General features: G+C 43.7%; 1 protein-coding gene across 2 annotated transcripts in view; it reads left to right on the top strand.

The window, feature by feature from the left end:
* CACNA1A (calcium voltage-gated channel subunit alpha1 A) overlaps nucleotides 1–25,697 on the top strand; it is a 253,987-nt gene that overhangs the window by 62,516 nt on the left and 165,774 nt on the right. For both annotated transcript variants that reach the window (XM_083595029.1, XM_083595030.1), the window contains exons 4-5: nucleotides 24,090–24,195; nucleotides 25,401–25,540. In XM_083595029.1, coding sequence (XP_083451155.1) covers nucleotides 24,090–24,195; nucleotides 25,401–25,540 — 246 coding nt within the window. The remainder of the gene's footprint in view (nucleotides 1–24,089; nucleotides 24,196–25,400; nucleotides 25,541–25,697) is intronic.

Here is a 25,697-nt window from a genome sequence, read left to right as displayed (position 1 = left end):
ATGTAAAAGTTCTAGAATCATAGAATCATAGCAGTGTAGAGTTGGAAGGGACCACTAGGGTTATCTAGTCCAACCCCCTGCGATGCAGGAATATCAATTAAAGCATCCACGACAGATGGCCACCCAACCTGTGCTTCAAACCTCCAATGAAGGAGACTCCACAACCTCCAGAGGGAGACCGTTATAATAATAATATTATAATAATTTATTATTTATACCCCGTCCATCTGGCTGAGTTTCCCCAGCCACTCTGGGCGGCTCCCAATCGAGTGTTAAAAACAATACAACATTAAATATTAAAAACCTTCCCTAAACAGAGCTGCCTTTAGATGTCTTTTAAAAATAGGATAGCTGCTTACTTCCTTGACATCTGATGGGAGGGCGTTCCACAAGGCGGGCGCTACTACCAAGAAGGCCCTCTGTCTGGTTCCCTGTAACCTCACTTCTCACATTGAGGGAACCACCAGAAGGCCCTCGGCGCTGGATCTCAGTGTCCAGGCTGAATGATGGGGGTGGAGACGCTCCTTCAGGTATACAGGACCAAGGCTGTTTAGGGCTTTAAAGGTCAGCACCAACACTTTGAATTATGCTTGGAAATGTACTTGGAGCCAATGCAGATCTCTCAGGACCAGTGTTATATGGTCCCGGTGGCCACTCCCAGTCACCAGTCTAGCTGCGGCATTCTGGATTAATTGCAGTTTCCGGGTCATCTTCAAAGGTAGCCCCACGTAGAGCGCATTGCAGTAGTCCAAGCGGGAGATAACTAGAGCATGCACCACTCTGGTGAGACAGTCTGTGGGTGGGTAGGGTCTCAGCCTGCGTACCAGATGGAGCTGGTAGACAGCTGCCCTGGACACAGAATTAACTTGTGCCTCCATGGACAGCTGTGAATCCAAAATGTCTCCCAGACTGCGCACTGCGAACCACCTGGAAGAGTCTCCTGCTTCTGTTTTCTGTAGATGCAATAGAGGCAGTGAAGAATGGGTAATTCTATCCGTCACCCATTTTGATCCCCATGTAGCTGTTCCCTTAGTAAAAATTCCACCTGTGCCCACCCACTCTCTCCTGTTGCGGTTTGGTTGAATCCCATGTGAGCAAACCATTCAAAACAACATCCCTTTGCTATTTCCTTTCTGGTTGGAGGACAGGTAGTTTTTTGAGGGGTGTGTGTGTTTCTTTTAAGTTCTGCAAGGAGTAAAAAGAACAGTTATGCACATTATTACGATTAAATGAACTCTAGCTAGAGTTCTGCTTTTGCACTTCCCATTTTAAGCCTGAGATACAAATAAGAAGGCTGTGTATTAGGATACCGACTACTCATGCCCTGTGGGTTTGTGTCATTTGTGAAATTGTGGGAGTCAGCTAGTTCTTTCTCTTTGCTCTCTTCACTGTATGGCTAGTTCCTTCCTCCATGTGGGTGCTTCAATATTCCATCAATAAAAGCTTTTTTGAGAGTCACCACATCATCTACAACAGTTTGCCCAGTGTCCCCTCAAAACTAATGACAAATGCAGGTGCTGGGAAGAGACAATATTGTTAACAATGCATGAGTCATTCCTGGGCATAGGTGCAATGAGGTGGATCCCAGGCCCAGGGTTCCCTGAAGTGAGGTCTGTGAAGCTGCTGCTTTGCCAATAACTGGTGCGTGCCAAAAGTGGCTGCAGGATGGACAGGAAATAACAAGAACCAGTCACAGTAATTTCTTCTAAATCAGCTAACATTGTGCCTTGGGCCTTTTTACCTGGGGACAGTAACAAATAATGATGAATCCCTAGATTTACATCTCATAGTTTGTGTGTAGGTAAGGGAAGGATTTTTCCACTGTAAATGAGAGCCAGCACTCCCCGACCCTGCTGCTTCTCTGATGAGCAGTTGCCACATTCTTTGTCCTCCCCCCCTCAGTTCTTGCAAGTAACAAGCTGGCTCCATCTCATGTAATCCTCTGGTTTCTGTCCGTCTCCTGCCACAGATGTTAGCATTCACCTGCACACAATATGTGTGTGTTTGTATGTTTGCTAGAGAAAACAAACAAACAGTTCCTTCAGACAAGTCCACTCAACCTTTTCAGTGGGCGGTGTTGTGGCCAGCCATCTGGGCCCCTTCAGTGATCTGGTGTGCGGGCGGGGAGTCAACATCCCCCTCGTGCCGTCTCAGCCGTGTCATCAGTGCTGGGCAGAGCCATGCCCAGTGTGGCTCTGCTGGCCAATCAGCACTGGTAGGAGGCATAGCCATGGGAGATTTAACCACGGCATGGCTGGGGGGCCCTTCTTTCTCACCTTTTTGCCAGATCTCCCAACCCACCTGCCCTCTTTTTATGCTTTGCTCTGACATGACCTTGCTATGGACAAATGTCAGCTGCCAGATGGTTGGGGCCGAGTAGGATTTTTTTCCACTTCGCAGATTGGCACCAGCCATTTGGTTTTTGCCTACCTTGTAGCAATCGTCACAACTTTGTGAGGTTAGGCATTGGGTAAGCCTTCGTTTGGATGGAAGGGAGGTTGTAGCTTCCGCCTGTCCCTCCTTATTAAGGATATCCTGTTAAAGGGATCTAGGGGTATGGATCCTGTCCAATGCCTGGACGTGGGCTAGGGCCATTCCATGACCCCAATGGGGACCCCTCAAGGTGCCCCTATTTGATGTAAGTCATAGGGCTCCCCCTATTGGTGATTTACCCTTAGATGGACTCACTGCAGACACTCCCTGCAGATGGGTCGGCTTCACCCAATTCCTAAGCAAAACCGCTCACATCTGTAACCAATAAAGTTGTGGCCTATTTCAACCCATAAACCTAAATACTTGTGTCCATTTGTTTATTAGCCACTAGGGAACTGCGGGTCATGGGGCCTTGGCACACAAACCCAGTGTTTGTAAGCACAATGACCGCTGGAGCTGCTGTACAATCCAGTTCCTGCAGCAAGCTATCTATATTATTTCCCCTATTATTTCTACTGCTTACCCCAGAACAAGCCCTTAACTGGTAGGCTCAGGGAGGGTTCTGCTTTTCAGAGGGGGAGGATCGTTTAGAAGTGGCTCTCCTGCCCCCCTGCAGTGGCTAATGCCATAATAAGCCTATGTCTGAATACCTATCATCCTGCGAAAGAATAATAGATTCATAGAAATGTAGAGTTGGAAGGGACCATGAGGATCATCTAGACCAACCCCTTGTAAGAAGAGAGGTGGAAGTAGATAAAAGGGGAAAGGGGACTGGGGAACTAATAGCTCTGTTGCAAGAACAGAATGAAGAGGTTAGCTTTTAAGATGGAACCAGAACATGCAGTTTATGTTCTTGTCAGATTTTGTAGATGAGAAGGCCTGGCTAGAAAAAGTAAGCTATGAGAGGTTCCTTTTAAATCCGGTTTTGAAGCTGGAGGCATATGCTAGAGCGAATGAGATGAAAATAAATGAGAACTGGGATTCTTGAAGTCAGTGCTGGCCAGCTCTGGGATGAGAGCAAGATCTGGGAGTAGAGAGTGGGGAATATGGTGGCTTGGAATCCAGGTTTCCTGAGATTTGCTCCTCACAGGGGTCTTTTCGACCTTGCCTTTGCTGCATGGGAGCCAGTCATTTCGGTGGTGTCCCTGCTGTGCTATTCTGGTCACATTGGAAGATCTAGATCAGTGATGGCCAAACTTGGCCCTCCAGCTGTTTTGGGATTACAATTCCCATCATCCCTGACCACTGGACCTGTTAGCTAGGGATGATGGGAGTTGTAGTCCCAAAACAGCTGGAGGGCCAAGTTTGGCCACCACTGATCTAGATTAAACATGAGTCCTTCCTGGACAAGAATTGACCAAATATGGATAACTAGAGGACTGGCACCTAAGACTCGAAAAGTGGAAATTTGCCCCAAAACTTGCTCCGACCATAATGCGGTGAAGATGGAGATGAAACTAACACCAATCGGTTCCTTCAGATGGAGGATGAATGACACCTTATTTAGAGATCAAGAGGTTACCAAGAAGGCCCAAAAAATCTTGAGAGATTATTTTGAGATAAATTTGAATACCACGGTTGAAAAAAGAGTAATCTGGGACGCAAGCAAAGCGGTCATGAGAGGGTTTCTGATTCAACAGAACGCAATAAAGAAGAGAACTCAAAATGAGAAAAAAGATAAAATCTTGGAAAAAATAAAAGAAGGAGAGAAGAAATTAAGAGCGAAACCAAAGTCGCAAGAGATTCTGAGAGAAATAAAGCTATATCAAGTACAATACATGAAAATGATAAATCAGGAAGTAGAATGGAAAATTAAGCAGATGAGACAAAAGACATTTGAATCGGCTAATAAATGCGGGAAACTGCTAGCCTGGCAGATGAAAAAAAGACAAAAATTAAACACCATCACAAATTTGGATGTGGAAGGAAAGAACATACAGAATCCATTGGAGATTAGAAAGTGCTTCCAGAGATATTTTAAACAACTATATACACAAGGGCCACAGAAAGAGACTGATCTAGACCAATTTTTAAGAACAAATGGATTACAAAAAATCTCTCATGAAAATAAGATAATGTTGAATCACAAAATTACAGAACAGGAGGTTGAAGGTGCGATTCAGAACATGCAGTTGGGTAAATCTCCAGGGCCGGATGGTCTAACCTCCAAATACTATAGATCTTTGAAAGACTGGTTAATTCAGCCACTAAAGGAGGTCTGTAATGAAATTTTGGAGGGGAAAAAGGCGCCAGAGTCGTGGAAGGAAGCTTACATTACACTTATACCGAAAACTGAGTCTGAAAAGACACAACTTAAGAACTACCGCCCCATATCCCTGCTTAATGTGGATTACAAAATTTTTGCTGATATTTTGGCTAATAGATTAAAAAAGGTATTAGTTGAAGAGATACATAAAGATCAAGCCGGCTTTCTCCCAGGTAGACATCTGTCTGACAATACAAGGAATATAATTAACATTTTGGAGAAGCTGCAAGTGAACATCAATACCAAAGCAGTTTTAATTTTTATAGATGCGGAAAAAGCTTTTGATAATATTTCTTGGAATTTTATGAAGAAAAATCTTCAGGGAATGGGGGTAGGCCAAGGGTTTGAAAATGGTATAAGTGCAATTTACTCAGAACAAAAGGCTAAGTTAATAGTTAATAATGTGATGACAGAGGAATTTAAGATAGAGAAAGGGACACGACAAGGCTGCCCAATTTCCCCATTGCTTTTTATTTCGGTTCTGGAGGTTTTGCTGAATATGATTAGAAGGGACCGTCTAATTAAAGGTATTCAGGTCGGAGCCAAACAATATAAATTGAAAGCTTCTGCAGATGACCTAGTTTTGACGTTACAGGAGCCAGAATCTAGTACGAAAAGAGTATTAGAATTGATTCAAGAATTTGGTCATGTGGCAGGATTTAAGTTGAACAAGTCAAAAACTAAAGTCCTTGAGAAAAATTTTATACCAATTGAGAAAGAGAGGTTTCAGCAGGAGACAGGTTTAACATTAGTTAAGAAAGTAAAATATTTGGGGGTTAATATGACTGCTAAGAATCTAAATTTATTTAAAGATAACTATGAGAAATGTTGGATAGAAGTGAAAAAAGATTTGGAAATATGGTCAAATTTGAAGCTTTCCCTGTGGGGTCGAATTGCAGTTATAAAGATGAATGTATTGCCAAAAATGTTATTTTTGTTTCAATCATTGCAAATTTTGGACAAGATGGACTGTTTCAAGAAGTGGCAGAGAGACATTTCCAGATTTGTCTGGCAGGGCAAGAAGCCTAGAATAAAATTTAAAATATTAACTGATGCAAAGGAAAGAGGTGTATTTGCCCTGCCAGACCTTAAACTTTACTATGAATCAGCAGCATTCTGCTGGTTGAAAGATTATCTTGAGAACATAGACATTTTGGACCTAGAAGGTTTCAACAACATTTTTGGATGATATGCATATTTGTGGTACGACAAGGTTAAAGCACATAAAGCATTTAAAAACCATATTGTCAGGAAAGCATTGTTCAATGTCTGGATAAGATACAAAGATTTACTGGAAAATAAAACCCCAAGGTGGTTGTCACCAATGGAAGCGAAGGCTCAGAAAAAGCTCAATATGGAGGCCAAATGGCCGAAATATTGGGAAATATTGGAACAAGAAGGAGACAAATTGAAATTGCAGAGCTTTGAGAAATTAAAAGATAAAGTGCGAGACTGGCTTCATTATTATCAAATAAGAGAGGCCTATAATTTGGACAAAAAAAATGGCTTCCAGGTGGAAAAATCAAAATTGGAAACAGAACTGTTAGATCCCAAAACTAAGATACTTTCAAGAATGTATAACTTGCTGTTAAAATGGAATACGCAGGATGAAACGGTTAAATCTGCTATGATCAAATGGGCACAAGATATTGGTCACAACATTATGTTTGCTGACTGGGAACAGTTGTGGACCACCGGTATGAAATTTACGGCATGTAATGCCTTAAGAGAGAATATTATGAAAATGATATACAGGTGGTACATGACACCAGTCAAGCTTGCAAAAATCTATCATTTGCCCGATAATAAATGTTGGAAATGCAAAGAAAATGAAGGTACATTCTTTCACCTTTGGTGGACGTGCCCAAAGATTAAGGCTTTCTGGGAGATGATCTATAATGAAATGAAAAAGGTATTTAAATATACCTTCCTGAAGAAACCAGAGGCCTTTCTCCTGGGCATAGTCGGCCAATTGGTGCCAAAGAAGGATAGAACTTTCTTTATGTATGCAACAACAGCAGCAAGAATACTTATTGCAAAGTATTGGAAGACACAAGAGTTATCCACCCTGGAAGAGTGGCAGATGAAGGTGATGGATTATATGGAATTGGCGGAAATGACTGGCAGAATCCGAGACCTGGGAGAAGAGTTGGTGGAAGAAGACTGGAAGAAATTTAAAGACTATCTTCAGAAACACTGTAAAATTAATGAATGTTAAAATGATGTTGGATTGAAAATAAGTGGCATTAGCAACAAAGTTAATAAGAATATGCAAAAATGAATTGATAAATGGATGAAGATATAGAGTTATAATATGTTAAGATATAGAGTTAAGATAAACGAAAGAGGGTAAGGATTTGCTGATTTGACTATTTAAATGGGAATACCAAAAGGGGAGGTGTGAGGAGGTCAAGGAAACAAGCTAATGATTTTAAAGTTACTAAAAACGGATTTGTTTTTAATTCTTTGTTATCTATTTGTTTTTTGTATTTTGTATTTTTATTCTTCTTTTTTATATTTTTCTATGACTTCTTTTTTGTATCTTTTTCTTTCTATGTGACTTTTTTCTATTTTGTAAACTTATGTTTTTGTAAAATCTCAGTAAATATCTTTAAAAAAACAAAATAAACATGAGTCCTTCCCACACCAGTGTTGCTTTTCTGTGGTTATGGGCTTCTTCCCTGTGGCCATGCTTTCACTGTTACCAGATTAGCTTATGAAAGGAGAACACAATGGAGTGGCTCCTATCCTGCTATAGTAACCTCAGAAAGACAGGAATATGACAAACTCACCACCGAAATTCATTTGTAAAAAATAAAGGCAACCAGAATTTCATCATTCGTCCTGGTTTTTGCTGTTGATTTTCAACATCTATTAGTAACAATTGCTTATCCAACTTTGCAGGCTTTTATAAACCACAGTCGGCTGGGTTTGTTTTGGATTTTAAAATACTGTTTAGGAATAAATAATCTTGTTACATTACCTGGACTGTGTGAGCCAGATGATCTCTAGGGAATCTTTGTGTCCTGATGGTTCCAAGTATTATGTGCATTCTCTGAGCGCTGCAGATGAGACCTGCTCCCTGCTGAGTGGTCTTGGTACCTAGGCGAGGAAAGAAAGGCAGCTGGGCTGTGTGGGGGAAGGTGTGGGCTACTGGGAGGCAGGCAATTCCATGGAACTCTTTGGCTTTTGGTAGGCCAGGAAGATAGAGGTTTTGAGAAAAGATTTGTTTTGCCTGCTGGAGAGGCGATTTGCTTGATGAATAGCAGTGAAGCATCTGTGCCAAGCTTAGGAAGCAGTGCTGTAGTGGCATAAAAAGATGGCTGTGAAAAAAGAACACAAAGAGAACTAAAGCAGATGAGCTTGTTGCACAGAGCAGAGAGAGCAAAAGGAGGATGAAGTGGCAAGAAGGAAGAAATATGGTCTGGGCCAGGGTGATGGAGAGCTTTAAAACTGGCCTCCTTACACAGAGCCAAAGGAAGTTCAGAAGGAGACGGCAGAAAATATTCCTCAGAAGCTATGGGATGTAACAGCCTTGCATAGCGTTCAATTTATCACCCAAAACAAGCTGGCCACCCTGTCATTCAGTGCAGAGAATTTGTTTTTGCCCTATTCTAACTAGGAAAGGATCTTGCAACAAACATTCCATTGAATGTCGCCAGGGATGAAAAATGGATAGCAGCATGTGCACACACATAAGCCTAAATGTTTCTGCATTGGCTGTTTTTCCTAAATGGAGAAGATTTGGTGGCTGGATGGAGGGGGGGGGGAGCTGGTCATTGATTAGGAAAACATGAATGCAGGAAGCGGCATCTGATCCCTTGGCGCCACATGCCAGCTGCTTAGGAGAAAAAAGGAATAGTTAATTAATTAACACTTGGGAAATCAGATCAACGCCGCCCCAATATTTCTGCAGATTCAAATGGATTTTTTTAATCATTACCTTACATAATATAAATTAATTTTGACTCAGTTTTCAGTTGTCAAGAAGGGATGGGGTGTCCCCCCCCAATTTTCAGAAACTGGGATACACCTCTTTTTCAAGAGTTATTGGGCAAATATTAAGGGATTTGCTAGAAAAGGAGTTCCGTTCCATGTGAATTTTAGAATAAGGGGCATCAGGTACATTTTACACAATTGTACAATAAAGGACAAACCCCCCCCCTTTAAAAGCTCTATTAAAAATGTAGAGTAGAACCAAGATGGCATTAACAGGGCATTAAAAGCAAGTAATTTGAAACATGGAAAATGTGGTAATTAGTTGGTCATTTCTAAGACCTATAGAGGAAATGGAAACTTCCTATCAAGAGGAGAAACCTAGAAGAGATCTTGGGGATTTTTTTAAAAACATGATACCCCCGCCCCTCCACTAGCTCTTAGTGGATGGACAACTGTTGTTACAATTTGCAGCACCAACCAGTTTAACATACAGTTATGAAACTGAGAATTCTCCTGGTCAGTGATAGCTGACCAAGAGGAAGGCTTAAGTAGGGCAGTCTGCAGCATTGCAGTTGTGTGCTGATCAACAAGTTGTTAATAATGTTAACTCAGGCTGGAGGCAGCCGTCATATAAACTCAGATGCGACTACCCATGGCTCCTCAAGTCACCTAGTGCTGCTGGGTCCTAATGCTACAGCATAGCCTCTGGCCATCTGCAGTAGTGGTGCTTCAAAAGTTTAGGCCAGCAGATTGCTCTGCCTGCAAATGGTACTAGTAGTACAGGATGTGAGGTTCATGGGCTTTGACTTCAAGATCCCCAGCGATTTACGGTATGTTTCTGTGTGCACTGGAGGAGGTTGTACCCAGCTAACTCAAAGGAATTGGAACTAGGTGGCCTGCCTCAAAAGGTTATTCTTCTGTATACATGAACCCTGTTGTCCACAGTGGTTTAAACCAGGTTTCTGTTCTTCGATAAAAAGAGACTTCTGTTCACCTAGGCTTAAGGGTTATGTAAGCATATTTAAGAGACCACTGGGTCACAGGTTGCTCAGCTACCAGACTGGTTGTGGAGAAACTTGGAAGCTTATCTGGGTATAACCTCTGTGCCAGTCTGTTTTTATTTCTTGTCTTTTACTTCTGAGCTTCTTGTACCTATCCACATTCTTCTTCAGCCTGCTGGACTCAACAACCCTCCTTCCCCCATGAGTTGGCCTTAGCTCTTTCTGCCCCTACCTGAATAGTGCCTTTTGACATCTTACCAGAGCTCTGCTTCCACCCCCCTTATCACAACCCTGGTCCTTGTGAACAGTGAGACTGAGGAAAACGAGGCCTAATGCTTCTCTTCCCCCACCCCCAATCTTTTAGTGGCAGAGCACTGTGGGTTTCTTGTCACAACACTGTAGCAGTGCATGGCCTCTGGTTAATCCCAGCGGCAGTGACTGTGTAGCTCTCCCCAGGGTCATGCTGTAAACGAGGAGCTTTGATCTCAGTTGGACTCCTCTGAGCTGAATATTTCATCATGGAGGAATCTAGGCTGCAGCTCATGTGATGGTGAAATTAATGAGAGGAGGAGAGACTTGTAGGTGGCACGCGTGAACAGCAGGAGCTGCTTCCTCAGCTAAGCTTCCCTTCTCTTTGTGGTTTCCTCTGCCATTTTTCACCCATCTTTCTCTTCGTAGCTCAGTTCTTATTTCCCTTTTTTCTCCTCCTCCTCTTCTTCTATTCCCCCACATTTGTCTTCTTTTCCATTCCCATCTTCTCCTCTGGGGAAATGAGCCATTTTACTACATGAGCCAGCTGTTACCTCTCTGTCCTCATGGGCCCATGTCCTCTACAGGCTGTGAGATGTAGTGTCAATCCTCTCAAAGTATTTCCTGGATAGAGAGAGAGAGACAAACAGAGCGAGAGAGAAAAGAGAGAAAGAGAAATGTCCTCTACCCTAATCCTTCCTTCTGTGCCTCTTGGGACCCAGCGCAACCTGTGGTTCAGTCATGTTCAGGGCTATTTTCTGTTGAGAATCTTTCACATTTCCCAAGGAAGGACAACCTATATTACTGCTCTGCATATCTCTCTTTGTTGCACATGAAATGGGATCAGACCTGCTTGCGGGTTTCAAAGATGACATGCAAGATGATAGCAGGTAATGGCCAAGGGTGTTGGGATGAAAAACCCAAGCTTTACAGTCCCGGAATAGCACAATGCAATGTGAAGCTTTCTTCCCTCTGGACACAAGAACTGATGCCCTGACCCCAGAGTTTTCTCTTGCACTTGGGGTGCCTTGGTTGTTTTCAAAAGTGTAGTTTAACTTGACTTTTGCATTTCCTGCATCTGAGCATTTTACGTAAAACTTAACACGGGACAAGTCTTTTAAATGTTTTTCTTCCACTTTCAATTCAACATTCAAAATGGTCACAGGTGGCACCACTCTTGACCAAAAATCGTTCTTGAGCATCCCTTAAGGATATGCTGGATTTTAACAGCAATATGGCATAAGAAAGTAGCTGCTGTCCTTTCTTATCCTGAGAGGGGCAGCTAGAGAATATGGAAGAAGAGGGCCACCAGATAGAAAAACCAAGGTGCAACACGAAGGTTGTTGTTTAGGGCACCCCATGCTTAATCTGGGAAGCAGGGACTCCAGGGGGCTCGGAGAGTAACATTCTGCTTGCTTCTGACAAGTGCTCTGCTGTTTGGAGCTGTGCTGCTGTAATCATTGCTGAGCCAGCCTTCTGCCCGGAGCCATACAATTGCAGTAATGCCTTGGCTGGAACAGCCTGTCTGCCATGTTCCCAATCCTGCTTGCTCATGTGCTGAATAATGTGTGTGAAGAGCTGGCTGCCCCTCTGGTTTTGCTTGGCCAGAAAGGCTCAAAACTGGAGGATCAGAGTGAAGCAAGAAATTACTTTTTGGGTGGTTCTCTTCGTATGTGTGTGCAAAAATGTCCCAGTTATGAACAGGCTTGTGATAAACAGTCCCAGGGAAGGTATGCTGTGCCACAGTAGCATAGCCACGCCTCACATATAGGGATTAGGAAAAGGGTTTTAGAGGCATTACTGCCAGCATCTCGATCTCAGGTGACCTGCTCACCACCTGAGCTTTGGGAGCCACCGCATGCTAAGAGACGGAGCATGTGCTGGGTTGCAGGGGCTGAGCAATTTGTTTCCCAATTGCTTTACCCATACCCACTCGCCCCATCTTTCCCACTGCCAAACTTCCTAGCTTCAGAGTAAGTAGGGCTTCCATTGCTGTGGAAGGTTATGATGGGTGGAGGAAACCAGAAGTGCTGCTTTCTTTTTACTCAGTATCTGCCTAAAAGCCTGTGGCAAGGCCTAGTCACTTTGCAGAACTGGTGTTTTCCATTTTGTAAGGGTAGCCTCATAAGCAACTAAGCCATTTTCTGCCTCAAGTAAGGACTACTGAGATCTGCCTTTGATGTTGAGCAGTAAAGGGAGGGAGTGTGGACTGAATAGATGGGGAAAGCAGCAGCCCTGTTGGGGGAAATCAGAGGCATGTGGTATGGTGAAACTCCTAGGCTGTGTTGCTACTTGAGCTTTTATTGATTTTATGGCTGGGCCCTGTATATAATTTTATCTGATGCTGCTTTTACTGCATGTTATTTATTCTAATGTTGCATTGCTTTTAGTATTTTTATTGCAAGCCATCTTCTGAGGGCTTGCCCTCAAATGACGGGGTGGAAATGACAAAATAGAGGGTGTGTGGTCTGGTCTGGATAAGATGGTGCTAAGCCCCGTTGCCTTGAAAAGCAAGGTTGGCATGGACAATGCTATAGCCGGGTTGTCTGGCTTCCATGTGATCAAGATGTGGATTGTTTCTTTTCTAAAAGTCAGTAGGCCTGCTCTGTCCTTTTAGGAAGGTTGACATACACATGTGTAGGCTTTATGGAAACAGATAGCCCCTAAAAAGTGCTCCTGTTTCTGAAGCCTCTAGTGCAGATCACAGAACCACCACATTCTTGGCTGCTGTCCCTCCCTGAAAGCGGTTCTTGTGCAGGAAACTGAACCCCTGCCCAATTGCTGTCAGGGGGCCTAAAACTTCCATTTCAGCAGGATCTGTGCAGAGAGAGGAAAAGGGAAGATGTGGCGCTAGCACTGCACATTTCAGCTCTCTGCTTTCCTCTGTGAATGGTGGGAGGGGGAAAGAGGGCAGACAGTAGCGAAGAACTATTAGTTGAGGCTTCAGATGGGAAACAGGCTTGTGGTTAGTGAGAAGGTCCATGTTTTGAAACTCACTTGGCTTTAGTCAGACTTATACCCCAACATTGCTCCAGAGCGGGACCAATAATCATTGGTCTACCAGCAGTAATAACAATACATTCTACAGAGGAAGTCTATTATGAAACCGCAGTAATGGAATATCCCATTGTCTGTGGTTTCTTTTCCAGCTTCCAGCAACCTTGGGTTTTAAAGGCAGTCTGAACTGAATGATGCTTCCTCTGAATTACTTCTCCAACAGCTACTGGTATTCCTACTCCCCATACTTTTGTGTAGAACAGGTGACAAAAATGTTTTGGGTCCTGTGAGCACTTTTGCTAACCAGATAAACTTTTCTGGGTAGCACACACACTCCACAACCAAGTCCACTTTGGAACCTATTATGTTGGCTGCAACAGAATGCTTCTTTAAAGCCTCATTTTAGTGGGGTAGAAATATACACGTATGAATTAAGCTGTGTCCTAGGAGCCTGCTGCCCATTTCAGTGGTAGCTGATTTAATCCTCATTTTATGTTTTACGTGGAGTCTGCGGCCCAAGCATGCCAGTGATAAATAATGTATTCCCATTTCTGGCTTCTTGTTCCCCATTTTTTGAAACTCATCCAAATCCCACAGAGGATGAGATGTGCCTGAGTTTTGAACTGGCTGTCTATGTGCTTCCAGGCTCGGTTCAAGATTTTGATGTTGATGTGTAAGCCCTAACAAAAGAGAAAGATTGAATTCCAGTGGCTTGAAGGATCACCTCTCTGTGTATCATCTTTTGTCCTGGGCTTTGAGATCTGCAGAGGAGACGCTGCTCATGGTCCCACCTATGTCTCAGGACAGGGCACCACACCACACAAGGGACAGGAGTCCCCCTGACCCTTGAGCTCCTCTTGGCACTTTTCATTCTGAGCTCCCATCAGCAGTTAAAAATGTGTCTCTTCACGTTGGAACATACTGGTATGCATTGTTTTCGCAGGATTTTATGCTTTTTGCAAATTTTGTTATACACCGTCTTGATATTTTATATATGGAGCAGTCTATAATTTATTTATTTTTTGTAACTGAATATGTTGGTCTGCACCTTAGACTGTGCCCTAGAATGCAGCTGCGTTGTGATTTTTGAACCAAATCATGCTTTGCCTTTAATATGGTTGTAGTTTACTGATGTATTTTGAGGTTTTGTTTCATGTTTTAATGTTATGTGTATTGTACACTGCCCTGTGGTTTTTAATGAAGGGTGGTCTAAAAATAAAGAAATAATAATAGTGTAGGAATTGACTTGCTGGATCAAACTAAAGGCCCATGTCATAAGTAATCCAGCATTCTGTTTCCATCGCTGCCCAAACAAGCATTGTGTCCCACCCATTGCCCGACAGCATGTAGTGTTTGCAGATCTGCTGCCTCTGAATGTGGAGGCTCTTTTTAGACATCATGGCTAATAGCCGCTGATAGACACATCTCCATGAATTTGTCAGATTCGCCTTCAGCATCTTCCTTGTGCCACTTGGTTTGTGCCAACTGGGATCCAGAGCCTATTTGCTCATGTAACAATGTGACCCTCTTCTCCACAGTCTTTTAAAGACATGGGCTCAGACTGAGCAGCATTTCAGAGAGAGGGGAGGAGGGAGAAGGAGAGAGGGAGAGGGAGCTGTTTTGCAGCGAGATGCTGTAGGGGCCTGCTATATTGATTAAGCTCCTGGGACCGCTGCCAGTTGCCTCTAGGATTAAATCGATACAGTTTGCAAAAGGAAAAGCTTCTCCTTGCTGGAGACATAAAATATTGGAGTTTATTTTTTAAATGATAAAACTTACAGGCGGGGTGAATGTTCCCACTACTCTGCCAGGGATGAAGGATAATTGGGGCTTTGAGAAAGGGGAATGGGGTGCCTCAGCAAAGTGACTATAACGTTAAGTGCCTCAAAGGGTTAAATAGCCAGGTTGCAGAGCTACAGGGCACACACAGGAAGCGAGTCTAATTTCAGTCTGAATAATAGCTATATTGGCATGCCAAGAATGATATACAAGTGTTGCCCATTATATGGGAAGGGCAGATTTCTAAGGTATCTTGTCAGACTGGTGATAATAAAATTATTCTGTGCCAGCATCTGCAACAGTACAACTTGCTGCTAACTTCGATCTCTTCCTCCCAGTGAACTGAATATTGTTGAATTAGCTTTTGTTCCTGCTGCTTGAGCATCTTTTTGGAATTTGTTTTGTTTTACTGGTCTTAGGGGAACTTAACTTAGGTAATGATGATGTATATGCATGGTATCTGTTGCAACTCAAACTGTGGGCCAATTTACATGGTACTTTGCCACTGAGGATTTGCAGAAGCAGAAGTCTTGGGGGCGGGGATGTGAAGTGTTAACACATAGATCATCATGTGTATTCTACAGTACATTGATACACTCCTGGGTGGGATTTCTGTGGCATTTTGCAGGGTTTCCCTTTGCTTTTCTGAATATGCAAAGCCATGAGTTGATTTCAAATCTAGAACAAAGTGATATGTGAATTAGCTCTAATATTGTGATCTTGTGCTTTGCAATCGCATGAGAGCCTCACAGAAAGAGTGTGTGATCTTCTGTCTAATGTAACAACAGAAATGTGCAGGTTCTTTGCTCAGTGGTGCCATTTGCATTTGTTGCCTATGTATCTAGGGAATTCACAGCTGCAAAAATTCCATTACAGTTCCAGCTGGGAAATATGGGGTAATGGTACCTTCGCATATAGTACACATGTGTATTAGAATGACATGCTGGCATTCTTAAGCTTGTTCTTTAAAAGTGTATCCAGGGTTCTACCCTCTTTGACTTTCCTAGTTGTGCACACACCACTGAATGCCATTGGATTGCTGTAATTATATAATTTATATAACTGCTGTAATTATATAATTAACATTTATTTATCCATTGAGTGGGCTCAGAGTTCACATGCAGTCTTTTAGTACTCCTTACAACAACTCAGTAAGGTAGGCCAATGTTATTATGTATGCTGGAGGGGGCATTGAAAAATAGCCTCTTGCCTGCAGCCCCTTTGTGAATTTATGGCTGCAGTGAGATTTGAGCTAAGAACTTCATAGTTGACAGCTCATACTCTTAGCACTCCATCCATCAGCACAGAGATGCAGTCAGCCTGACCTAGTAAATTGTATTTTTTTTAAAAAAACTTGTACATGGGAGGTATGGATTTAAATCTCAGATCAATATGGCTTGGAGATGAATCAGATAAGACCAAAGCATTGTTCGCTAAAAGAGCTATATAAATGATTAATAATAACTTCCCAATGGTGATAAATTAAATCAAAATATTTGCCATTTGTGTGCTGGAATAGTTTGTTGCGAATTGCAACATGCAAACAAGACAGGGCCCTATTTGCAGACTTTTAACCCATAGTGGGGGTTTTTTTCATTGTGAGGAGGGGTCCTTATATATCTGCGCACCAACATGGGTCCTCAGATCTGTCTTCTGCCCAGCCATTTTTTCTCTAGCTGTAACTGAGGCTCTTTTTCTGCAATGTAGCTCCCAGCCCAGAGTCAAGTGTCATCCTGGTGGTTTGGCCTACAAACGCTCCCATGCAAAGCTAAGAGAGACCATGCAAACTCTTTCTTGCAAGGTCGCAGTTTGAGCGGAGGTGACTGCCTTGGTGAGGAGCTGGCCAGCGTGCTGAAAATAGGTTCGGCACCAAGCAACTGCCCTTGCTACACAGCCATTTCTCGACTCTGCTGCCTGTGGGAACAGAGACTAGGCTGCTGCTATTGCTTCCTTTCCTTTCTTTTCTTGCTTGGCCAGGAATGGTTTTTTTCCTCCACAAGTAGAAAGAGAAAGAAGCAGGTGTTTTTTATGAATTGGTCCCACCCTGCTCTAATGAACAGCCTTGCTGCCTTCTGGACCTGGGCACAAAAACTCCCTATTGTAATCCAGTTAGGGCAGGCCTACTCTACAGTTTCTTGCACACCCAATTTAGTGGTTTAGTGTTGAAACATAAATGTGCGGGGGGGGGGGGGAATTGCTAAAAAGCAAGTCTGCCATGGCATGGTAAAACCCTGTTTCGGCATCAATTAATAGGCCACAGAGACGGCACTATCTATGCTGATGGTTTCTAGATAATGTCCTCTACCAAAGCTAGTTTATCTGTGTCCATAGATTGGATGGTTGATTCAGAGGCTATCTTTTACTCCTAGGGCACTTTTACACACAAAAGACAACTGGTTTGCCTCAACAGCATGCAGTTGTGGCTCCGTGGCAAGTGTGCCACTGTTATATTCATATTTGCAAGCACAAGTTTGCTGCATTAAAGATTTTCATATTAGACATACACCTAGAAACATGATGTGTAAAGGATTCAGGCCTAGAGGCATGGTGTTCCTCCAAGATGGACGTCCTGGTTATTTCTCTGTCATAATTCGAATAAAATCAATCCCTTTGTGTCAAAAGGTTAGGTACAGATAGTTTACTGCATGTGTTTATGTGTAGGTGTGGGTGTTTCGGATGATAATCATTGTATAAAGATGGCTGGTTGAAGTGACTGAGGAAGCTAAGGGTGGTGGTTGTTTTTGCAAGATGCAGGATTGTTTATACACAGAGTTTCAGAGCTTGAAGGAAAAGGCTCCGGAGTTCTGTACCCAGTTTGGCAAGGGAGCGGGAAGTAATCATTTATTGGCATCAGATCCTGGGGAAGGGAAGAGTGGCAATGGCCCATTGCCTTCTCACTTTTGGAGAACCCTTTCTAAATCACACACTTAGAAACAAAAGATGCTTTTGTCAGTGTCCTGACCTGCTAGTTTTCCATGTGGAAGACACAGTTTTGTGTGGTGATACATTCAGTTGTGTGAGCCCCCCACCCCCAGACTCTGAAGTGAGCAGCCCAGGCATAGTTTCTGTTCACATTAGTGGCTTGAAATGCAGCAAGATCTTGCCCCACCCCAGCTGCAGTTCAGGCTGCATTTGCACAGTGCTGTTCATATCTGAGAGGGGTTGTGGATGTTGCCCACCTGATGTGCATGGCATTTTGGGTTTCCTTGCCCCTGCAAAACTCACAAACCTACAACTTATTCCTTATGCCAGTGTGTGCCGTTGCACCCTGGGGTGCCTTGAATGATGGTCAGGGGTGCCGCAGGCAACACTGGCCTCCATCCCTCTCTCCTTCCATCTCTCCTCTGCCTCCCAAAGGCTTGCACAGCTGTTTGTTGCAGCAGCCCTGGCTACAAGCTACCCAGGCAAATGGTGCCTCTAGGGCTGGCCAGGGGGTGCTGGTTGCCAGGAGCTGAGGTGGCTCAGAGACCAGGGGTGGCTGTGGAGGACTCCCAAGGAGACGGGAGAGAAGAAGAGGTCGAAGGAACCCTCCACAAGGGAGGGGTGAGGGGCTGCCAGCTCTGCAGGCAAGGGGTGACATATCTGTGCTCCTGAGTCCCACAGGGGTGCCACAGAAAGAATGTAGTTGGTCAAGGGAGCCTTAGACTCGAAAAGGTTGGAAACCTCTGCTTTTATGCTATCACTTGTGCGTTTGCAACAGCTGTTAGATTGTGTTCACACTTCCATTTACTCCTCATCTACTGCTCTATTCAGATTGAAGCAGGTTTAAGGGAGGGACACAGCAATATATTGTCAAGAAACTATAGGATCGAGATGGAGTGTGGCTCACATCTTATGAATGTGGCTTCAAAAATGAGCACTGGGCATGCACTGGATGCAGAGTAAGCAGTAATGTGAACATCCCCAGACTTACCATATTTGAGAACTAGAAATATGTGTGAGAAGCAGAGGAGGATGCCTGGAATTTCAAGAGTGAACTAAAGAAAAAAGAGTGGGGACATAAAAGTGAAGTATATTGATGAGCATATTATGTGAATTAGTTCAGGATTGGACTTTGGTAACATGGCACCCTGAGCTAGGGACACAATTTGGCACCCCCACCAAAATATTTCTTATTTTCACAATAATTCCTTTTGGTATAGTTGCTTTTTTTAAAATAGATCTTCTCAGTAGGCACAGTGGTACCTTGGGTTAAGAATTTAATTCGTTCTGGAGGTCCATTCTTAACCTGAAACTGTTCTTAACCGGAGGTACCACTTTAGCTAATGGGGCCTCCTGCTGCTGCTGCGCTGCCGGAACACAATTTCTGTTCTCATCCTGAAGCAAAGTTCTTAACCCGAGGTACTACTTCCGGATTAGCGGAGTCTGTAACCTGAAGCGTCTGTAACCCAAGGTACCACTGTAGTGGTAGTTGTTGTTGTTTGCACTCGCTTGGCTTGCCATAAATCCAGGGCAGATTAGTTACCACCTAGCACACTTCAACGATCATGCCCAAATGTAGGAAAGGATGGATTCCTCCCTCCCTTTTATTTCGGTGTACAGTGGTACCTTGGGTTACATACACTTCAGGTTACAGACTCCGCTAACCCAGAAATATTACTTCGGGTTAAGAACTTTGCTTCAGGATGAGAACAGAAATCGTGCTGCGGCGGCGCAGCAGGAGGCCCCATTAGCTAAAGTGGTGCTTCAGGTTAAGCACAGTTTCAGGTTAAGAACGGACCTCCAAAATGAATTCAGTTCTTAACCCGAGGTACCACTGTATAGCCAAGTGTGTCATCAACATCAGTACAAAACTGGGTGGGATTTATTCCTTAATTTTAAAAGAGGGGGGCGGTGGTGGTGATCTTATAAATGCAGACCTGGAACATATGGTCGTTGGATGGTCATAGGAAAGAAACTGCATCTTGTGTACTTGGGCAGGAACCCAAGCTATCCACTCCCTCCCCCCTCGCCCTTTTTGAGCCTGGCTCTGGATCATGGAGTCGCCCTCGGGACTCAGAAACCACGGAGCCTGGCTTGGCGCGCCTGCGAGCTCGCGAAGCTGAGCTGCCTTTTTCCAGAGGCCTCCTCCTCGCCCTCTTTTTCCGCTCAAGGAGCTGGCTGGTGTTCTCGCCTCGCCTTCCCCTCGCGTCCCCGGCTCACTCTCCCTCCTCCCTCCGCATCTCTCTCCTCCACCGGATCCGCTGATTCAGGCATCTTTCTGCGCAAGCCAATCAATGGGCAGGAAGGGCCTGCAGCGGGCTCCGTGGCTCAGCAGCTGACGGTGCTGTGCTGCTGCGAGGCAGGCGGCGCGCACTGCAGTCTCAGATCCTCCTGCCCACCTACCCACCCCAAGAACTGGGCCGGTCCCAGCGGCACGTTTCAGCGCCTGCCTCCGCTGCTCCACTTTTTAAAGCAAGCTCGTTCGCTGGCTGCTGCGAGCTGCGAGCTCTTTTCCTTTTGACCCTTTCAGCGCCGAGTCGTAGTGATCCAGCAGCGAGAGGAAAGGGGGGAGGCGCATTGGTTTGCAGGAGCAAAGCAAGGAGCATGGTGGGGGGCAGACAGCAGGGACTTGAACTCCGACTGGAGGACGAGGAGGGAGGCAGTCTCTGTCCGGAGCATAAGCAGAGGTTTCAGTTCCTGGATCAAGTACGGGGATATGTTCAAGAAAGGGCTCAGATGCATGCCGATCTGTTTGCATTCCAGCCCCTTGCTATGGAAGCTGTGCCTTGTATGTGTAGCAGCTGGTTCTGGTGTCTCTTGAAAGTTGGGATCTCTATACAAAGGGTGCTTCCGGATGACCTGTTTGTTGAGAATTCATCCTGATTTGCTCATTTGCAGGGAGATTAGGCAGCACTGGCTATTTAATAAACATTCTTTCTGATTTGTTTCTGGGGAGGTTAGATGATGTTGAATCACACCAAGGGGTAGCCCACACATTCCTTTATATTTTCCTGTTTCTTTCTTTTTAAAACAACTATAATTACGCAGCCTGAATTTACCAGTATGTGGTCGAATCGCATAAAAAATAGGGATGGTCTAGATGATCCCATAATCAGAGGCACTCTTCTCCAAGCAGTGTGTGTGTGTGTAAGCTACACATAGATCTGGCAGGCTGAAATCCTAGAGCATAACACCAGTTTCTAGAATAGATATAGTTACAGGTAGGTAGCCGTGTTGGTCTGCCGTAGTCGAAACAAAATTTAAAAATTCCTTCCAGTAGCACCTTAGAGACCAACTAAGTTTGTTATTCGTATGAGCTTTCGTGTGCATGCACACTTCTTCAGATACCCTGAAACAGAAGTCACCAGACCCCTATATATAGTGGGGAGGGGTATTACTCAGAAGAGTGGTGGGAATGGGTGATTGGCTGATAGGGGTGATAAAGCTGTTGATGACTGTTAACAACTGCAATTGGTCTTACAGTTTTGGTTTTTCCTCCATTTCCTCCAATAATTCAAACTTTTGTTTCTTTTAGAATTCACGATAATTTGGTCACTTGATGCAGATTAATCAGCATCTTGGAAAACCTTTCAAAAACACCTTTGGAAAAAAATTAAGAGAGGATTGTCTGAAATACCAGGATCTGGTATTTTAAATCCTAGAAAGGAATGAACTGTGTTAAATTCCAAACTGTTTAGTGTTAAGTTGGCCAATGTCGGTTGTTGTTTAAGAATGTGTGAGGTGTGCAGACCATCCATTTAAGCATTTCTAAGTCTGTCAGTAAGATCCTACCCTGTCAAAGACTAAATAAGACCCATAAATAGAACCACACCTTTGTGCTCTTGCGCCCAAGGTCAGCATTCTTTTCAGTAGGTGCTGATTACAAACAATAAGCTGTGCGTGTGTTTACAGATTTGGGAAAGATTTCTTTGGGTGAGGCATTTATTAAGAGCTTTTATTATGCTTCCTGTTTATATTCCATAATAACCAGAGATTTAGTTGCTCATGCTCCTGAAGAATAATCACTTGTGGTCTGAAACACAAGTGGAACAATTGACTCTCCTGCTTTCTTTCCCTAATAGATGCTTTTGGCGCAGTGCTGGTAGTGATCAGTTAGCACTTAGTGCAGCTACCTTTCCCATCATTACACCTCCACAAAGGCTCAAGTGGTTCATGCAACACTTCCTATATGACTGGGCTTGTGTGTCAGGTCCTGAGCATCAGGTCTCCATGGAGAAAGATGAGCAGATGCTTCCTGGCAGGTGTGTTTCCAGATTTCCTATAGATTCCCTGCCCTGAAGCTCCCACACGGAGCCTCACCTCAGCAGGTGGAACAGTGGGTGCAAGAATCAACCACTTCACACAGGTAAGCCAATGAGGAGCCTATTGTTGGAGGATGAGAGATGGTATATGCCGCATAATTGTACCTGCTTCCCATCCAGCAAATCTCCACTACCATGGACATGAACCGGGAAACCCATGCACACAACAAAAACAAATTCCAGGTAATATATTGCCACAAGCATGGGGAAGAAATGAAAATGGCCACAAGAAAAGGGCCATTCCAGCCACTCACATAGGAACATACGAATCCACCTTATACCAAGACAAACCATTATTCTGTCTAGCTCAGTACTCAGTACTCAGCCATGCCTCTCTAGGGTTTCAAACGGGGCTCTCCCAACCCTGCATGAAGATGCCAGTGTACTTGGTAGACATGTTTGCTGTGTGTTCACTAGTGTGTCCTGGCTAAGACTATAAAGTCTGTTTTACTATTAAGTAGAGTGAAGCAGCCACGTTGGGGGCTGGAGAACAACTACAAGGCGTTGGAGGACAGAGCTATGTGTCCTGCAACCTGCCCTGTTTCTCCTAAGTTATCCTTCTGTCCTCAGGTGTGGTGTGAAGGATGCTGTCTCTCTGCAAGTGCTGAAGGAACCTGTTGAAAGGGTGGGCATCTTGTCCTTCACGTCAGTCAGAAAAATATATTGGGCGAGCCCTGTGAACTAGAGATGCATGCCCAGTGGGCACATGGTGAGCAATGCACAATAGAGCTGTGAATTGGTGCGGCTCGAAGGATGAGTGGATGCTTCTCATTCCATTTTGTTTGTTATTGAGTTCAAATATGCACAGATTAAACATCTGCACACAGCTGGCTCTCAAGAAAATCCTGATCTGTATCTGCAAAAGCTAAGACAGGAGCTCTTTACTCACAGCAAAAGCAGGAGTCTGGGAGTCCTGTTTCCAGCTCTCTTGCTGCAGAGCTCTTGAATGGCACAGGGCCAATGGCTTGGCTCCTCTGTGAAACAGTGACAGCGTCACTGACCCTCCTAATATTCCTCTAAACGATGTTTAAAGAGGGTTCAAGTCAAGTATGAATAATCTAGACTCACAACTGCAAAATTCACACTCCATGTAACTGTGAGGATAGCCAACTGCAAGTCACTGAAGCCCTCTTATCTTCATGGCTTTTAATTGGGAGCTCTTACTTTTGAGATATCTATGCATTTCTTTAATAGATGCTCATAAACACACAGAGCGAGGGGATGGAGCATCAAGGAAATTGTACAGCCAGGCACTCCTGTTCCTATTTAAGTGAATGAGATCCAAACGTAACACCATTACACTTGTACACATGGTTGCTTGACTCATGGAGTAAATTACTCCAGATAATGTGCTTTTTATCATTCAGAATTCAATATATCCCTATCAGCTCTAAATATTGGTATAAATTAATGTTCTGAACACAAAAGAAAGGAGGAGTTTAAAAGGTTACTGCAAGATAAAGTATTCTATGAAGAAGCTTGTGTAATGGGTAAATGATAAAACAGGGCACAGTAAGGGACAGACTTGTAGGGCTGCTTTCTTTTTCTAGCCTCTTTTTCCGGCCTCTGTTCTGTTAATGTGAATACACAATGTTAATCTCTGCACGGCCTGCAAGTGGCATTCACTGAAAAACCTTGGCGGATTTTGGAGTAGATGTCAGAATTTTCAGAAAGGACAGCATTGATTGTATTTTGGTGAAGGTGAAGAATTGTCACTGTGCTCTACCCAGGAAGTTGAGGTGCTCTAGAAATTATCTCTATTGGCATTAATCAAATGGTGATGTTGATTTGTAGCTGCACTCAGGAAAATTGCACTGGTGACTAGTCAATATTTGTCCTTTGTTGTATCCAATGATTTCAAACCACCTTATTATTTGTTTATATTCCACTTTCCCCCCTGACAGGGGCTCAAGGAGGTATATTTTTGACCTTAGTGCTTAAATTTGTGTTTTCATTTGAAACATAGAAAGTACAAAGAATGGCATTGACTGGAACACAGATTTTATTCCACTTCGAAGCCATTCTCTTCTGCACATTGCAGGCTAAAGAACATTCTAAACATGCTTCATATATATCTGATCCAAGGTGGGTAGACCACATTTACTTGAGGAGTGGGGCTCTTTGTTTTTCTGAACCTAGAAGATCTAGCCATATGCAAGACTTTCCTTAACTGTGCCTCACTCCTTTTGAATACATGATTTTAGCAACCATCATAGCAAACTGCATTGTTCTTGCTCTGGAGCAGCATCTGCCTGATGGAGACAAGACGCCAATGTCAGAACGACTGGTGAGTAGCAGCCTCTCCCTTTTAAATGTTGTTATGGCAGAGTTACCGGAGCATTATAATAATGTCAAAAATTAGAGTCCTGTGTCAAGTTCCTTCTCCCTTTCCGTAAGGCACAATAAACTTAACCTGTGCCTTGACAGTGTTATGTTTTGCGTTTCCCTGCCAGCATTACCCAGTGATGTGGAGCTAAGGTTGCCAACTCAGAAATTCTGGTGCATGGTTGGAATGTAGAAGTGGAGCCAGGGCCTAGGAGGAGTTTCTGCCTCATCTATTGGGTCCAGGTGTTGGGTGCTGCCTATTTACCTAACGCATCCAGCTATTAAACTAAAAACTGCCAGGGGAGTTCCCTTCCTCTTGCTTATCTGGTATCATGCAAGAGAGTAAGAAAACCAAGCAGACACCCCCCTCCCCCACAACCGGTTGGCAATTCTATGTGGAATGCTAGTGGGGAAACATACATCATACGGTCAGGTCACAGGGGGCACAGAGGGAGAGACGGGAGCTCCACACTCAATTTCTGTTTTCAGTAGCAGGCTCATGCTCCCTTTAACATTACTTCTGCCCCTAGAATAGTGCCACCATACATTTTCTTTCTTTTCCTGTTTACCGCAGCAGCTGACATGGGAACTAGGGATATTTCTCTGGGTTGAGAGTTCTCTTTCTCAGTATTGCTCAAACCGTCTAAGTCTGGACCCTAACAGATTGACCCAAACAAAGCTTTCACTGGACTTGTTTTCATAAAATATTGTTCATGCATGTGATTGAATGAAAATTGGGAGTGGTGGCTCATTAGCAGCCTCTCCATAATTTGGATTTAAAGTTGGTGTCATACCTAATCCTATGCATATTTTCCTCAGATGCATTGATAAGGTCTTAGTAGCCTGGCTCTTATTGGATACCCTGATAAAAGGCAGCAATGATTTTTGTATTCTAATAATAATTGGTATTAATAGATATGTTGGGAAAGAGAAAAATGTTCCTAGAATATATTTATACCTTAAATTAAGACCCAAAAGACCAGTTCCCTCCTCACTATGTAGCTCCTTCAGAACTTGTCATTTTATCTTTGAACCCAATCCTGCCTCACATTATTGTAGTGATGATAAAATGGGGAAGAGGACCATATTGGTTTCCCTGAGCTAATTGGAGGAAGAGTGGAATAAAAATTTAACAAATAAAATTTCCCCCTATGAATCTCTCCTTAGGATGACACAGAACCATACTTCATTGGAATATTTTGTTTTGAGGCTGGAATTAAAATTATTGCCTTAGGATTTGCTTTCCATAAAGGCTCCTACCTAAGGAACGGCTGGAATGTGATGGACTTTGTGGTGGTTCTCACAGGGTAAGTAGCTGGTTTTTAAATTGTTATCAGTTCTTGTTTAATTTCAGTCTGGCAGAGGCACTTCTGTCTAGCGGACACTGGACAGTGTCAAGAGTCAAGAAGGGAGTTTGAATTCTCAGATTCTGTTCTCTGACATGCAAGGAGAGGGAAGTCTAGT

The sequence above is a fragment of the Podarcis filfolensis genome (assembly GCF_964270895.1).
Source record: "Podarcis filfolensis genome assembly, chromosome: 2".
Lineage (NCBI taxonomy): Eukaryota > Metazoa > Chordata > Lepidosauria > Squamata > Lacertidae > Podarcis > Podarcis filfolensis.
This window is presented reverse-complemented; position numbering and strand designations above follow the sequence as displayed.